This window comes from Cornus florida, unplaced genomic scaffold, assembly GCF_030987335.1.
Source record: "Cornus florida cultivar Cherokee Brave unplaced genomic scaffold, ASM3098733v1 CherokeeBrave_3.0.0_Hap2_Chr06, whole genome shotgun sequence".
In the NCBI taxonomy this organism is placed as follows: Eukaryota; Viridiplantae; Streptophyta; class Magnoliopsida; order Cornales; family Cornaceae; genus Cornus; species Cornus florida.
The window spans coordinates 103,731,280-103,746,375 of NW_026775576.1; the positions used below are offsets into that span (position 1 = coordinate 103,731,280).

At 32.4% G+C, this 15,096-nt stretch overlaps 1 protein-coding gene across 1 annotated transcript; it reads right to left on the reverse strand.

Annotated features, from left to right (window-relative positions):
• Positions 1–8,050: 8,050 nt before the first annotated feature.
• On the reverse strand, positions 8,051–13,055 carry LOC132315093 (UPF0481 protein At3g47200-like). The gene is made up of 2 exons (XM_059813850.1): positions 11,436–13,055; positions 8,051–8,296 (listed from the first exon to the last, which is right to left on the reverse strand). The coding sequence occupies exon 1, from the start codon at positions 12,953–12,955 to the stop codon at positions 11,438–11,440; it is 1,518 nt and encodes a 505-aa protein (XP_059669833.1). The 5' UTR covers positions 12,956–13,055; the 3' UTR covers positions 8,051–8,296; positions 11,436–11,437.
• Between the last annotated feature and the right edge of the window lie 2,041 nt (positions 13,056–15,096).

Genomic DNA, 15,096 nt, shown 5'->3' on the forward strand with positions numbered 1-15,096 from the left:
GGAACCTTGGGTCATTGGTTTGGACTACTTCTGCACTATTGTCACAATATAGCTCGATAGGCAGGTTAGTATGCTCCACAACCTCTAAATCAGTGAGATCAAACCAATAGGCTTATATTGCCACCTTTAAGGCTGCAATATGTTCCACCTGCAGGTTTGAGTCAACAGTTGAAATCTGCTTGACAATCTACCAACTGATTTCCCTTCCATTAAGTGAACATACACTAAGTCATGAACCTCATAGTATCTACTTCTGATTGAAAATCAGAACTAGCATACCTGACTAGGACCATATCATCACATCCATAAATGAGTATGATATCATTGATTCTCCTTAGGTACTTAATGATATTTTTCACAATAGACCAGTTGTCAAGTCCAGTATTGGACTGATCTCTACTGACTATCCCTACCATGTAGCGGATGTCCTGTTTGGTATAGACCATGGCATATATGAGACTCTCATATGCCGAAACATATTGTTCCAGTCTCATTTGCTCAATCTCCTCTGCTAGTCTTGAAAAACTACTTACTAGAGAGAACGATCCATATCAATAAAGCAAGAACTCATTCTTTGAGTTATGCATACCAAACCTGGTCAAAACTTTATCAATGTAGGATTATTAAGATAAGCCTATTTTCCTTTTAACCTGATCTTGCAAAAGCTTGATCCTAGGAATATAGCTTACATCTTGAAATTCCTTCATTTAAAAGTAATTGAACAACTACCTTTTAATTGATGACAAAACTTCCACGTCATTATAAATGAGTAGAATGTCATCAATATATAGAATTAAGAAAAATAATGACATTCCCTTGTACACTCATGATTTATTCACTAAGAAATCTTCTGGTATCTTTTTGTAGATTAACTTGCCTTCCATAGGAATCACCCTACTAGAAAGTTCTACAAGATCCCAGAATTTATTAGAATACATAGATTCCAACTCTGATTTCATAGTAACTCACCAAAACGATCTGTATCCACATCGGTTCACGCTTCCGTGTAGCTTACTGGGTCCAACTCATGTTTAACAGGGATGTCCATAATGGTCTCACCTAAAAACATGATTCTGTCGAATTGGATGATAATCCTCCCACTACATCAATGTACCGATGCAAGAATCTGTGTTGTAGATGATGCTAACGCATCAATAGGGAATTCATATATTATTCTCAATCTCTATAATAAGTGTGTTCACATGTGGTACATTTGGTACTCATACCAAATTCTCTAACATTATGCTACTAGGTATGTGATTCATAATATGATTCTCTTATAGATAAACAGTGAGTGAAAACAATCAACTTTTATCTTTGAGATCATAAAATAATCCATCCTAGTGACATTTAGAGTAGCTATCAAATCTAGATGCCTATGATCTGATTCCAACTTACTTGTCCATATCAAACGCACGTGTGCAAGACTACCCCATATGTGCATATGATTCAAACTAATATTTAGTCAAAAACACAGCTCAACGGTATCCTTGAGACAGACTAAGATGGAATGCAGTTCATAATGCGCATCGATGTCATTAACGCTAAACTCTTAAATGAAAGAGATAATGTGGCATTACTGATCATAGATCTAACCATGTTAAGTGGAATTCTGTTATTCCTATTTGACACCTAAATTAATTTAGTGTCAATTGCGGAAAACTGGTACACAACACCCTCATTGACTATATAGTCTTTGCACTATCCCAAGAAATACTCAAATACTCGATCAGATCGAAGTGTCTTGATAAGTTTACCTAATCTGAGCTCCACATCAGTCTTGACCCTCTCGGAATATACCAAAAGTATAAGACTTGTGTCGTAACAGGTAAATTTATCCAAAACGTGAGTAATCTTGATTGGATGTTCATAAGACTACACGTGTACGTGTGTACCGACTCCAATTGTTCTTTATGTCTATTTCATTTGGCTGATTAAGCCCTTAGAGTTATCTATCCTTCAAAACAAGATTCACAAGTTTGGTTTAGGCTCCTCTGCCTCACTAGGTAATAAACCTTCTTTAACCAATCTTTAAATCTCATTTTGATTGATTACAACCCAAAAATAGACACCAAAAATACAATGAGTCAGGAATAACTAATTTTCTCTTAACATTCAATCTAGAAGATGCAACATTAGTTTCTACATCCTGCAAATCTTAAGAGCTTGTGATTATAGTATATTAACCATCTTTCAATACACCAGAAGCAATCACATATCTATTCAATTTTATAAAACCAGTTTTACAAAATAACGATCTAGTTTTTTATAAACCACAAGTGAAACAAAAATTAGATAGCGTCTAACCACTGTGCATAAAGATGATTCTCTAATACTAATATCCTCATACTCTCTAATTTCAGATGTAATACTCCCACTGACTTAACTACAACCTTGGCATCAGGTCAAAAGATAAATATATTTCCATATCATCAAGACTTCTGGATTCCTGAAATCCTTACAATAAATAGCAAACATGTTTAGTGGCTCCAGAATCTATCCATCAGGAATCAATAGATACAACCACATAACATGGCTCAATGATTAAATATATATTTTCCTATGCCACGTCATTGCTTAGACAGTTTGTCCTTTAGTGTCTTAGTAAACGACAAAAGAAACAGTTTTCTTCGCCCTCAACATACACTGCCTTATTCCCTTTAACATTTTTGAATACCCATGTTCTGTGCTAGTCTAGTCCTATTATCATCCTTCTTCTGTGCTTTGCCTTTCCACTTGGGCCTAGAAGAAGATGGTATAGACTAGGTTAGATTGATAGGAACGCCCATACTATTGATTATCCCTTCATCTGTTACCAATTCTATAAGAATATCAGCGAGTGTGAACTCAAACTGATTCCTTATTTAGTTCACTCTAACAGAGTCGAATGAGTTTGGTAACAAGGCAATAATCATGTCAACTTGAAACTTACCACCCAAGTTAGCCTTATTGATCTCCAGCTAATTTTTAAATAATAAACAATCATTTTTCAAAATTCGATTTCATACTGGAATTCCTTAGGCTATCTTGATGCTATTCAAGTTTGACATAGTACTTTGGCATACTCTCTATCTAATCTCACCAAAACATCTTATTAAAATTTTAACATGATGCTTGAAGAAAATAAAATAATGTAAATGTTAGCTTTGGAGCGTATTCGAGGTAAACTCTAGAATATTGCACCAAGTCATCTCATTTGCCTTATTTCACTTATTCAAAGCATTAATGTTCTCTTGGGTATCTTAAAGTAAAAGGAGTAGGTTTAGGAGTAGTAAATACATTTGTACCCTTACGTTGTGAATAAAATATCTAACTTCCTTTCCCAGTCAATATTAATGAAGTCCAGTTACATTGAATATGTAAGCAAGCAGATAAACTGGATTAAACATAATTAATCTGAATATAAATGCATTCATACAATATGCAAGGTGAATTATTAATACTGTCATGCATATTTAAAATTAAAATGAGTTTGTTAACCACATAATATAATAAATCTCAATTGAACAAGAGATCATTATCATTATTGGTGAACAATCCCTTTTAATTAATGCGGGTCCCTCAACTCTGTAGCATAATAAATCAACCAATCAATATGTCAATAACTTATCCTGTTGGAGGAGTTCATTATTACTATTGTTGAGATTCATTTACTATTAGGTGAGCACTTCCATTAAAATAATAATATGTGGGTCCCTTAACCACTGCATGAAAAATCGGATAACCAATACACCAATAACTTATTCGGTTGGCGAAGTTCATTATTGCTATTGGCGGGCAAATCCCATCATCTCCATATCTCTTAAGACAATGCCTTGTCTATCTATATGAAATGACTCCCGATTATGTTTAGCCTTTCTAAAATCACCTAGTGTAGACCACTCCGTTGGGGAGCTAACACTATTGATTTTAGATTGAGTGTATAACATTATTAATGCTCTAATGAAAAATAAAACATTAAATATGTTGTCATTATAATCTAGACTCTTTAAATCATGCGTAGGGCCTTATTTTTAAAGATCTAATTACAATGAACATTTAATATTTTTATTTTCATGAGACAACCATTCTTGTAATATTAAGACTCTTCAAATCATGCGTGGGGCCTTATTTTTGAAGATCTAATTACAATGGTTTTAATAACGAAGGCCATGGGGCAATGTATAAAAATCCCCGCTCCCACTCAATTTTTAATCATTCATAATTAGGGTTTTCATTTTATTCATTTACATGATATAATGCATGCAAAACGTCTTGATTTTAATCCAATTAAATTTAGAAAATATTTGGACTTTAAACGATTCACTAATATTTAATTTGAAGCACACTTTAAAAATAATTTACAAAAACAATTTTTCGTTTCCCAATAAGTGCCCTCAAATTAATTAGTAATCTAATCCAATTAATTTTCATAATTTAATTAATATAAATCAAGCCATTTAAATAAATATCATGGATCCAATGCATGAACAATAATAATTAGCAATTAATTATTTCATGCATCACATACAACAATAAATGACAGATAAAGCAAATTAAATGGCCAATGGATTCAGCTTTTAACATTTAAAACCTATTCTTGCTGTACGGGCATCCTTCAACTGTCTGTAAACACCCATAGGAAGCTTGTACGCGTCAGGAGAAGCAAAACGCCGCTTGAAACGAGCCCGGAGGACCTCACACGCGCTGGCACGCGCCTAGGGCAAGCTGCACGTGCTCCCACGCGCCGGCACGCGCCTGGGGCGCGTGGAATGCACACTCACGCGCTCCCACGCGCCTGGGGCGCGTGGGACGCGCCTCCACGCGCCTTCACGCGCGTGGAGTTCAAGCTCCCTTGGCTGGCGCGTGCAATGCACGCGCCAGCATGTGCACTCTCCTGGCGCGTGTGGAACACGCGCCAGGCTCACCTCCTTGACGCCACACCTGATCCGGGCCACCTCCGACGCCCCTTCTCGCCGCCGGCGAAGCTCCGGCCACCGGAAAAACGCCGAAAAATCCAGAAAAATTAATAAAAATTTCCAGAAATTAAATTAGGCCTTAAAAAATTCCAGAAAAATTTCGAAAAATTGCTAAAAAATCCCAGAAAATTTCTGAAGCCTAATTTAACCCTCTTGGACCTTCTTGAAGCTTCATAGCATCCTTTGATGAATATTACATGGCTTTAAAAATATTTACAACTTGAAATACAATGGGAAAAATAAATTACATCATTGAACTTTCAAACTGCTAAATCAAAGCCTTAATTACATTCATCCAAAGATAAAATTACATGTAATATTCCTGTAAGCTTCATCCATGGCCCAACCATACATCATCATTCATTCACAATTATTCATACATCATTATGTATCAATATATATCAACATATTAAATCATACATCAACATACATCAATAAAAATATATATGAATATAATTTTGGATCCATGAATGATGATTTTCATAAAATCATGATCTCTAGTAATGAATCAAACCATGCTCTGATACCACTGTTGGGAAACGTGCTAGTTTTAAAAACTTTTCGAGGGATTTAAATTCATAGATCTTGATTCATCACATAGAGACAAGTTTTATGCAAAAAATAAAATAAAATATGATATATTATTCAACTAAAAGATTGAATACTTACATCAAGGTTTGAGTAAACCTCAGATCTCTCCTCTAAAGTGAATGTTCTCACTTATTGTAGATCCCTTTTGCTAGATGCATTCTCCTTGGATCTCCATCTTCTTGGTAATTGTTTTGCCTTTAGGAATCACTCATATGCCTCCATGAATGACCTTGGAAAACTAGGCTTGTGGGAGCCTCCATTAGATGAGAACATAAACCCTAATTTTCTAGAGAGAGAAAATTTATTCCTTTTTCCTTCTCATAAAAATCACACCCTAAAATATACATAGACCATGTATATTTATAGGCAACATAAAAATAAAGAAAAGGAAACAACAAATCATTCTCCATCTCTAATTCATATGTCTCAAATCTAATATGATTCCAATATCAAGTTGGGCTATGAGTGAGAATCCATTGGGCCTATTATTTTATTGGCTACAATGAATTAATAATTGGCCCGGTCCATGGACCCAATTCAATTAATTCATAAATTAATTTCTACTCCACTAAAAGAAATTAATTGAACTCCAATTAAATAATAAATAACCTCTAAGTCAATATTGCACTTTGACCCCTCTATGCATAATTAGTTATCGGATAAATATAGCCATCAATCCGACTACTTAATTAATATATTTATTTTGGTACCTTTGATTATTTCTGACTCGATCACAATAAAACATTTGTTTGACAAAAATAATAATTTAAATAAATAAATATATAATAAATCATTTTGTCTAAAAACACACGAAGGCCTTCGAATTTACTTTGTGATCAACCATAATCAATACAAAATAAATACAAGTAGCAATGATGCAAATATTGAAAATATAACCCTCTAACTATTAATTACATAACTACCCAAAGTGTCGGTCTAAGGATCCCGAAGAATCCGCCGAACAAATCAAAGTAATTATTAATTAATAAAAGAGTCTATACTTTTCTCATGCTTAAGAGTCAAATGCCATGACGGTGATAGGGAGTAATTGCATACGACGGCTCTCGCAATATATCTCAACCTAACGCGAATCCAGTTCAAGTCTTAATTAATTATGAGTCCATCCATAATTACCGACTATGAACAATTTATAATTACTATTTATATATCATGCATTGATTGTCATCACATACATATATATAAATATTTCTTGTAATTAACTGGACACTATCAATTTCATAGTGAATTGAAACATAATACATTGAATTCACCAATTATATAAATCATAAATATTTCAGATATGTCAGGAACATATGTCAATACAATCCAGATAGGAATTTGCTATGCCAGGGCATATAAATCCTAACACCTTGGCCATTATAATTTCGTTCTCATCAATTGGAGAGTCCTGACAGACGTCTCTGATCGATCTGCAGCAATTATGACCAATCATCTTCATCATCTTTGATTCAGTTAGGCTGATCATCAGGCACACAATTGGGGTAGTACTGCACCCTTTAGCAGTAGAACTGGATTGACCACCTTCTAATTGCATGTTTGGAAAAACTAAAGATCTGTAAATATATTACTGTATTTTTTGGATGGTACTGTTAGGAAGGATCTCATAAACTTTTCTCTCACAACAAACCTGACATATATTGTTATTGTATCATATATAAACACCATTAGTCCTAATTTCCACGACCTTTTTTTTTTTTTTTTTTGGCCGTTGGTGTGGCAGGCCGAGCTCCTAATTTCCACGACTTTGTTCAATCTTTCTTTGTTTCTTCTTTTCCTCAAGGGCTTAAGTGACCTTTTATATATATATATATATATATATAAAAATATAATTTTTTAGAAATTTAAATCAAATATAATCAACTGCAAGAAATTAACTTAGTGGTACTTTTAATCTCCTAAAAGAAAAAGTTGAGGGTTCAAATTCTTGTTGAGACAGATTGGGGGTGTGTATCTCTTGGCAAGAAAAACTGTTCAAAACACATAAAAATTGCACCAAAAAAAAAAAAAAAAATTGTAATGTATGTGATTGGGCAATAGAACAAAAGACACATCAACCCAAAAGGGGAACAGAAGAACCAGACAGCTTGTAACAAGGCAGGCCTAGTTCATCCGAACCCAAAAGATGTTAAAGGCCTAAGGCCCACCCCCAGTTCTAACTCTGCCAATATCATTTCAAATTCAAAAAACCATTGGGGGTCAAAATGGATATAACCAATTCCGGAGATCCTCAAACAAATTTTTTTTCCCCAGAAAATTAATTAAGTCATTTCCTACCCAAAAAGCACATGACTCATGTTTTGGTCAAATAAATGAATACTTGCAAAGATTTCATGAAATTTATAGAAATAAAAATGTAATGATTTAGCAAGATATAATAAGGTTTTACTTACCAAATATATATATATTGGATGCCGACCAATTTTGATACCAAAATGCATTCCGAGCTGCAAAAATATAGGGCACAAAGTATATAGCTCTCGTACTGCAACACACACTTCTTTATTCAATCATCTTTAAAAACGCAATCACATTTAAACATCCCAAAAGCAAACCAATAGAGAAAAAAAAAATTACACATAGAAGTGAGTTCTCACATTCAAACACACAAATAATTAAACACACACAAATAAAATACGTAGAAACTTGGATGAACCTCTCTCTATACATGTTGAGGAACAGCAGTAGTACAGGTTGGGTGAGCCCAACTCTCACTTGGTCCATTAAACCTGCAATGATGAGCCCATAATACATTAATGGGAAAAATACATGCAGAAATATCTAGTTGGGGGAATGAATTAACAAAATTATAAAGTTACAATGTGAACTGCACAATAATACATAATTAGGGACAATAATTAATAATTACGTAAGTTTAAAATGATCACATTACTAATTATTAATCAAGTGTAAATAATTATACCAATAAGTTGTCCCATTAATGTATTATGTTTTGTTAGGTAGGAATGAAGGAAGATGTGTGGAGGAAAAATATATAGGAATGAACAAATTTCATTCGTCTGGTAATGAGGACAGAGAGAGAGAAAGGATAATAAGATGGATGAGTCATCTTCTTTCAACATAAATTTTCATCCCTCCAAATATGGGCGAAGAAAAGAGTTAAGACAAGTGTAACTATTAAGCAGTTTTAAATTATTATTATCCTAAATGATACAAACATAGTACATTATTACTATTCTAAATTAAAATTCCTTCTTTAACAAATAAATTGTGAGCTTATTATCTTCTCTTCCATTCAATCGAATAAAAAAAGGGAATAATATAATCTTTTCTCTACGGAGGTCTCGTCCATCCATTATTCTCTCGCTTTCATCCAATTTTTTTCTTTTTTACTTAAAGAAGCATTAGTAATTAGAGAACACTAATCACGCTGCCAAATGCCAAGAAAATATAACTTTTTCTAAAGAAATGAGAAATAAATTAAGCAGCTTCAAAGAATTCTAGGACTATTGAATCATGCCAAGAAGTTTATTCTAAAATTGGCAGAATTGATAAACACTCGTGAATTTCTATTTCCAATTTTTTCTATTACATTGTACCTATTATACTACAAAAAACCCAGCTCCAGGAAAAGATTCCTAGAGCGACTGCAAATTTGAACATGACAATAAATAACACGAAGTGAAGATGCATTCTTAGCCATGTGAGGAAATCACTTCCATATAATGGTGCTTTAATAAAGTTAAATTACCGTAGAGAGCTACTTTAATTAAGTAAATGTATTGTAGAGAGCCACTTTAATAAACTAAAATATTGAAGAAATTCACTTTAATTAAATAAAATTGTTTTAGGGAGCCACTGTAATTAAGTTAAATTGTTGTAGAGAGAAACTTTAGTGGAGAGTGGAGCATCTGTAGTGACCTCCAACTATCTGTTCTTAAAATTTATGATTGCAAGGTAAATCTTAGATATTTACAATTATATGTAATTGCATGTATCATTTAAACCTAAGTGATTTTGGATAATGCATGTGAGAATTAAACTTGGGTCTTTCGAATTTATAATTTGTCCCCCTTAATCACTAGAGTACACCATACGGATTAGTACTGTAATAATGTTCCGGATTCAACATGGTTGGATTCCACGCCTAACAGTCTACTGTAAATAGCTTTTGTATTTAGTTAGGAGAAAGGTGAGGTGAGTACCGAAAAGAGTTTGACTGTAAAGAAGCTTGTATCAATATATATCTTTATTTTCAGCTTGTTATTTGTAATCAATTCATCGCAAAAAATTTCTGAGGTTTTTTAGGTTGTGAAACGCCTGTAGCCAACATCAATATAGAGGGGGGCACTAATTGGCTCGTTGAAGAAATTAACTTGGAATGTTTTTGCAGTTGCATAGGGAAGGGGTCATATGAATTCTAAGAGGAAGAGAATTTATAAGTTTCTATACCTTAGAGCATCCCTAGCGCGAGCACAATTTGGATAATATGCAACTCTGTAGCGATGGAGTTGGTTTGTTGCGCACATTATACACTTGTGGGCCAACTTAAAGTTTTACACTTCATACTCCAAATCTGTATAACATAGTAGGACTGACATTGTCTGAAAGTGGGCCTTGTGTTTGGTTAATAATTCTAAATGGAAGAGTGATTGTGTGCAGGGCGAAGTCAGAAATTAAAAACAGAAGGGACATGGCGTTAAAAAAAAAAAAAAAAAATTCAATAATCATGATAATAAATATAAATTCTATAAATTAAGAGATAAAAAAGAAAAATTATTCAAAATAATATGTCAATCAATGATTAATTTAAGAAAAATAAATAGTTAACAAAAAAAAAAAATTTGAAAAGAAAAGAAAAATTAGAGAGTTTAGAAAGGAAAAAAAAAAAATTAGAGTTTGATTCAAAAAGGAAATTTTGACTTTTTTTAAAATAAAATTAAAGGAATTTATAAGTAATAAAGAGAAGAAATATAAAATTTAAGAATTATTTTAGAAAATAAAAATTTCAGGGGGGGCATTATATAAATTTTTTTATATATTATATATGTAAAAATATATAAATTTAGTATATGTATTATAATAAGCGGGGCCAAGCCAGGAGGGGCACGTGCCCCCTCTGAGCATACACTGGCTCCGCTCCTGATAGTGTATGGTAGTGTGTAAAATAGTTATTATATGTTATATATTTATTTAAGTTTTATTGTATATGTGTGATTAATTTTAATGTCTAATATATATTTGTTTTACACTGTGAAGAAGTATTAATATATATATTTTCCTGAATTATATTGTTTTATTTTATCTGTACGAAGGTATGTAATACACTTTTTATTTATATATGTAATATCATTGTTTTATATATATATATATATATTTTTTTAAATTTCAAAACATATAATCGAAGCAAAGAATTATAGCCATTATCAATATAGTTGTTGAGAATAGTTATAAAAAACAAACAAACAAACAATTGAAAAAGAAAATATTTTATTTACCAACAGGCCTGTGATCTAGCGGTACAAGGCTCCTATTTTCTAAAAGGAGGTTAGGGGTTCGAACCTCACAGAGGCAGTGTGTGTGAGTTTTCTAACTAGGAAAAAAAAAATTATTTTTTAATAAATAAAATTTTAAAAATAATATAATAATAAAATGTAGAATGCTAAAAATAATGCATAACAGTAATTTATAATCTCCAAAATAAGTGTAAAACCACGTCGGCATAGTGGTTGACGTGGCTCAACACTTTTTTTAAAGTGTAGAGTCAAGTGTAGAATATATTAAATGCCAAAGGATCACTAATAGAAAGGTGGTGTTTGAAAACTCGAAAAATAAAAGTGCATTGAATATAACACAAGAAGGATGCTATAGTAAGTGTCAATTAAAAACAAACAACTTTGAAATTACCTTTACTTTGAAGAATGAGGAGAAATTTGGAAGTATGTTTGAAGGGCTGTCAAGAGCAGTGCGAAAGTTGCGGCAAGGAAAGCAATAACAGACCAGGGACTCGTAAAATAGTCATGCAATAGTTGAGCGGTCCAAGTCTTCATGGTGCTACTGTAATGCTCTTGTATTCGGTCACTGACATCTTTAATAGGGCCTTGGAAGGAAAGATATGAATACCCTGTAGCCATGGAGTTGAATGCTTTTGCGACTTCTTCATCAGTGCCGTAGAAGTTATGAATGATGTTGTGTGTTCGCAACTCCATCACGTCATCAGCTCCATTTATGAGTGAATTCATAAAATATATGTAATTGCATACCTTAGTTTCAGTGACCTCAGAGGGGGCCAATTCATAGGCCATCATGTTTAGAAGTAAGTGCTTGCGTCCCCAGCCAAATATGAGTTGAGGGAGTGTGAGCACTCCGTAGCCAAAATGAGAAGTGAAAGTGAAGTCGCTCAAAAAAGATGTGGAGCTAGGCTTGAAATGTATACCCTTTGCTTTAAGTTCTGTGGCGGAACGAAATGAGTAACTAAAAATATCCTTGATTGGGTCCTTAGGCTTGGTTTCCTCATGCCCTCTTGATCTGGAACGGCAGGAAAATATTGTTCTCAAGGAACAACGTTGGTCATCTTTACCTGCAGGACCATCCTGGAGTTTCTCACTGCTAAATATTACTTCTTCTGTCTGATGATGATGATGATGATGGCTGCCGAGAAATCTTTTCCTGATAAGTTGTAGGAGATGAAAGGGTGGTTCTCCCTCATGCTTATAAGTTTTTTCCCTAAATCTCCACATTTCGATGCTATTTCCGTACGCCATAACAATGTAATTCTCGATCAATTGCTCCCCTAATTTGCCTTGATCTTCTGCGAATTTTGTGTTAATCAATTCCTGGAGAACTAGGAAAGGAAGTTGGTTTTCCAGCAACACAATGTCCACAGTTATTGCACTCCAACCCGCTATCCCTATATGATCACGTATTTCTACAAAAAAATCTTGTCTACCTTGCATGGTGGCAAGAATGTACTGCAGAATAAAACAACCATCGAGGAACATCATATGGGCGAATGCTTCGTCGTCGTATGCATCTGTTGAGCCTGGAAGGTAGCACTTCCTAGCATCGCTCACCACCTTTAGGATGTTGTTATAGAATTCATGGGGTTCTCGGTTGCTCTCAGCTATAAATGTACGTGCCACATTGGTCTTCAACTTCTCCGCTTCTTCCACCTCTGGCTTGCCATGGTGGTACGGACCAATTGACAGGATTGTGGGATCAAAGAATCCCTTATTCTGCTCCTTCTTCCTTAATTCTGCTGGAACCTTAGGTAAATACTGCTTGTTTGAAGATGAAACATTGGGTCTCTCTTTCATTATGGATATTATCCAATCATCTTCTTTGATTTCAATACTACTACTGGATTGCCCAATTTCTTTTCTGCTCTTTGCCCAATTAATGTTGCTTAACTCATCAATTTTTGCCATTCTTGTTCCTTAATAGACTCAGCTGGACGCACTTCCACTAATTTCCCAATTCAAGCTGCAGAAATTAGAAGGAAGAACACTGGAGTTGAACAAAAAGAGGGACGACTGCAAGTGGAAAACAAGTGAGACGTGAATATATATATATATATATCATTCCCTTTTCTAAAATTGTATAGTCTTTTGTTTTTAGCTAGTAATTTGCTCCTACAGTATAAAAATATACACATCCAGATAAAAATATTATTAAGGAGGGACATTAATTAGTTTCTAATCTCGCCACGGTCAAGACAGAATAAAACTTTGGTATTTTTTAAAATTCCAAAGTGGGCGCTAGTGCTCCAACGTTTTTCAATTATTATTATTTTACAGAAACGTTTTCCAATTGAACCAATCACATAGTCCATAATATTGTGTGTCTATGTGTGTAGGTATTATATGTAATTTTCTCTCCACTCAGTTTTTTTTTTTTTTTTCTTTTTCTTTCACACATTATGATAGAGTAATGATATAAATAAACCCCTCTCATGTTAAGAGTTATAATTATTCTTATTTAATAACTAAATTAAATTATTTAATAAACTAATTAAACAATAAGTCTTCTCACGATTCTTGTCATGATTACTCATATCATATAAGAGTATATATATACATATCTAATAATTACTACTATGCATGGTGTGAATAACTTTTTATATACTTATGTGCAAGCGATTATTTTTTCCAAAATTGATGAGGGTAGCAGTGAATAATCCCAAATGCATTAAATGAATAAAAATTCCTTTCACTGTTTAATTTAGTTTAAAAAATCAATTAAATTTTTTTTTCTTTTCTTTCTATTATTAGGATAGCCAAGGGGCTTATATTATGGTGTTTGGAATAAAGTGAAAAGTGACCGACACCTCCTTGGTGCTTGAAGGTGAAGGGGACGTGCTGCTTTTGCGCTAGCCTAATAGATAGATCTAAGGGATTCCTTTATTGGTAGTATTAACTTCTAGATTAGAGCAAGATGTATCTAATTATGCATTTGAAAATCCTCTTCTCAGACTAATACTGCCAGTAACGAATATGCCAGCGGTATTTTTTATACTCCCTTCATTTTAATTTAAGTGTTGTTTATGGGGAGGAATAATTTTTAAGGGGCATGTAGGACATGCATTATCTCCCTAAAAAATTACTAACCTACCTTTTTAATTTTGAATATTCAAATATAAAATTTTAAACTTAAAGGACATATATGAAAAAATATAAAATATATTATTATTTGAAAAAGAAAAGAAATTTGAATATTCAAAATTAAAAGGGCATATATGAAAAAATGTAAAATATATTGTTTGTAAAAGGAAAAAGGATACTTATTTTGGGACAAAAAAAAAAAAAAAACCATAACACTTATTTTCAGACAGAATGAGTATATTTTATTGGGTAAAGTATAATTTTTTTTTTTTTTTTTTGAAAAAAAAAAACTCATTAAACTAAGTTTAATTATGCAAATAACTCAACAAATGTGCCCACCCATGCCCATCATGTGATGGGCTATTTTCTTTAAATGATCATAATTTATTTTTTTAATTAAAATTAATTCTAAAAAACAAAGTGGATGACATAATCTCTATCAAATTTGTATAAATTTATTTTTAATTATGAGAATTAATTATTTTAATAAAAATTTAACTTGAGAATTTAAAAATAATTTAAGTAATTTTTTCATTTTTCATGAATATACTGTTAGAAAAAGAAAGTTTTTTTTTTATATATTTAAATAATTTATTAATTTTTCATCAATATATTGTTTGAGAAAAAATAAAAGTATTTTTTCAAATAATTTTAAACTGGTTATAAAAGTTTTATTATAAATAGTAAAGTTTTAATTTTAAGTTAGTCTTTTTAGAAAATGGCTAAATTTTGTGATAGTTACAACTTCGTGTAATTGTTTTTTTTTCCTTATTGTACTGTTAAATTGATATCAATAATAGAATTAAGGTAAATGTCATGATTAATATTTAGATAAGAGAAAATATAATAAAGATAATTTAATAAGAAATGACAAATTTTATAAGTATAATATAATTAAAAATGCACTTACATTTTAAACACCCCAAACGTAAACCAGTAGAAAAAAAAAAAAATATATATATATATAT

Excerpts from the sequence above, each read along its gene's own strand:
- LOC132315093 (XM_059813850.1), bottom strand. The coding sequence starts at position 12,955 with ATGGCAAAAATTGATGAGTTAAGCAACATTAATTGGGCAAAGAGCAGA.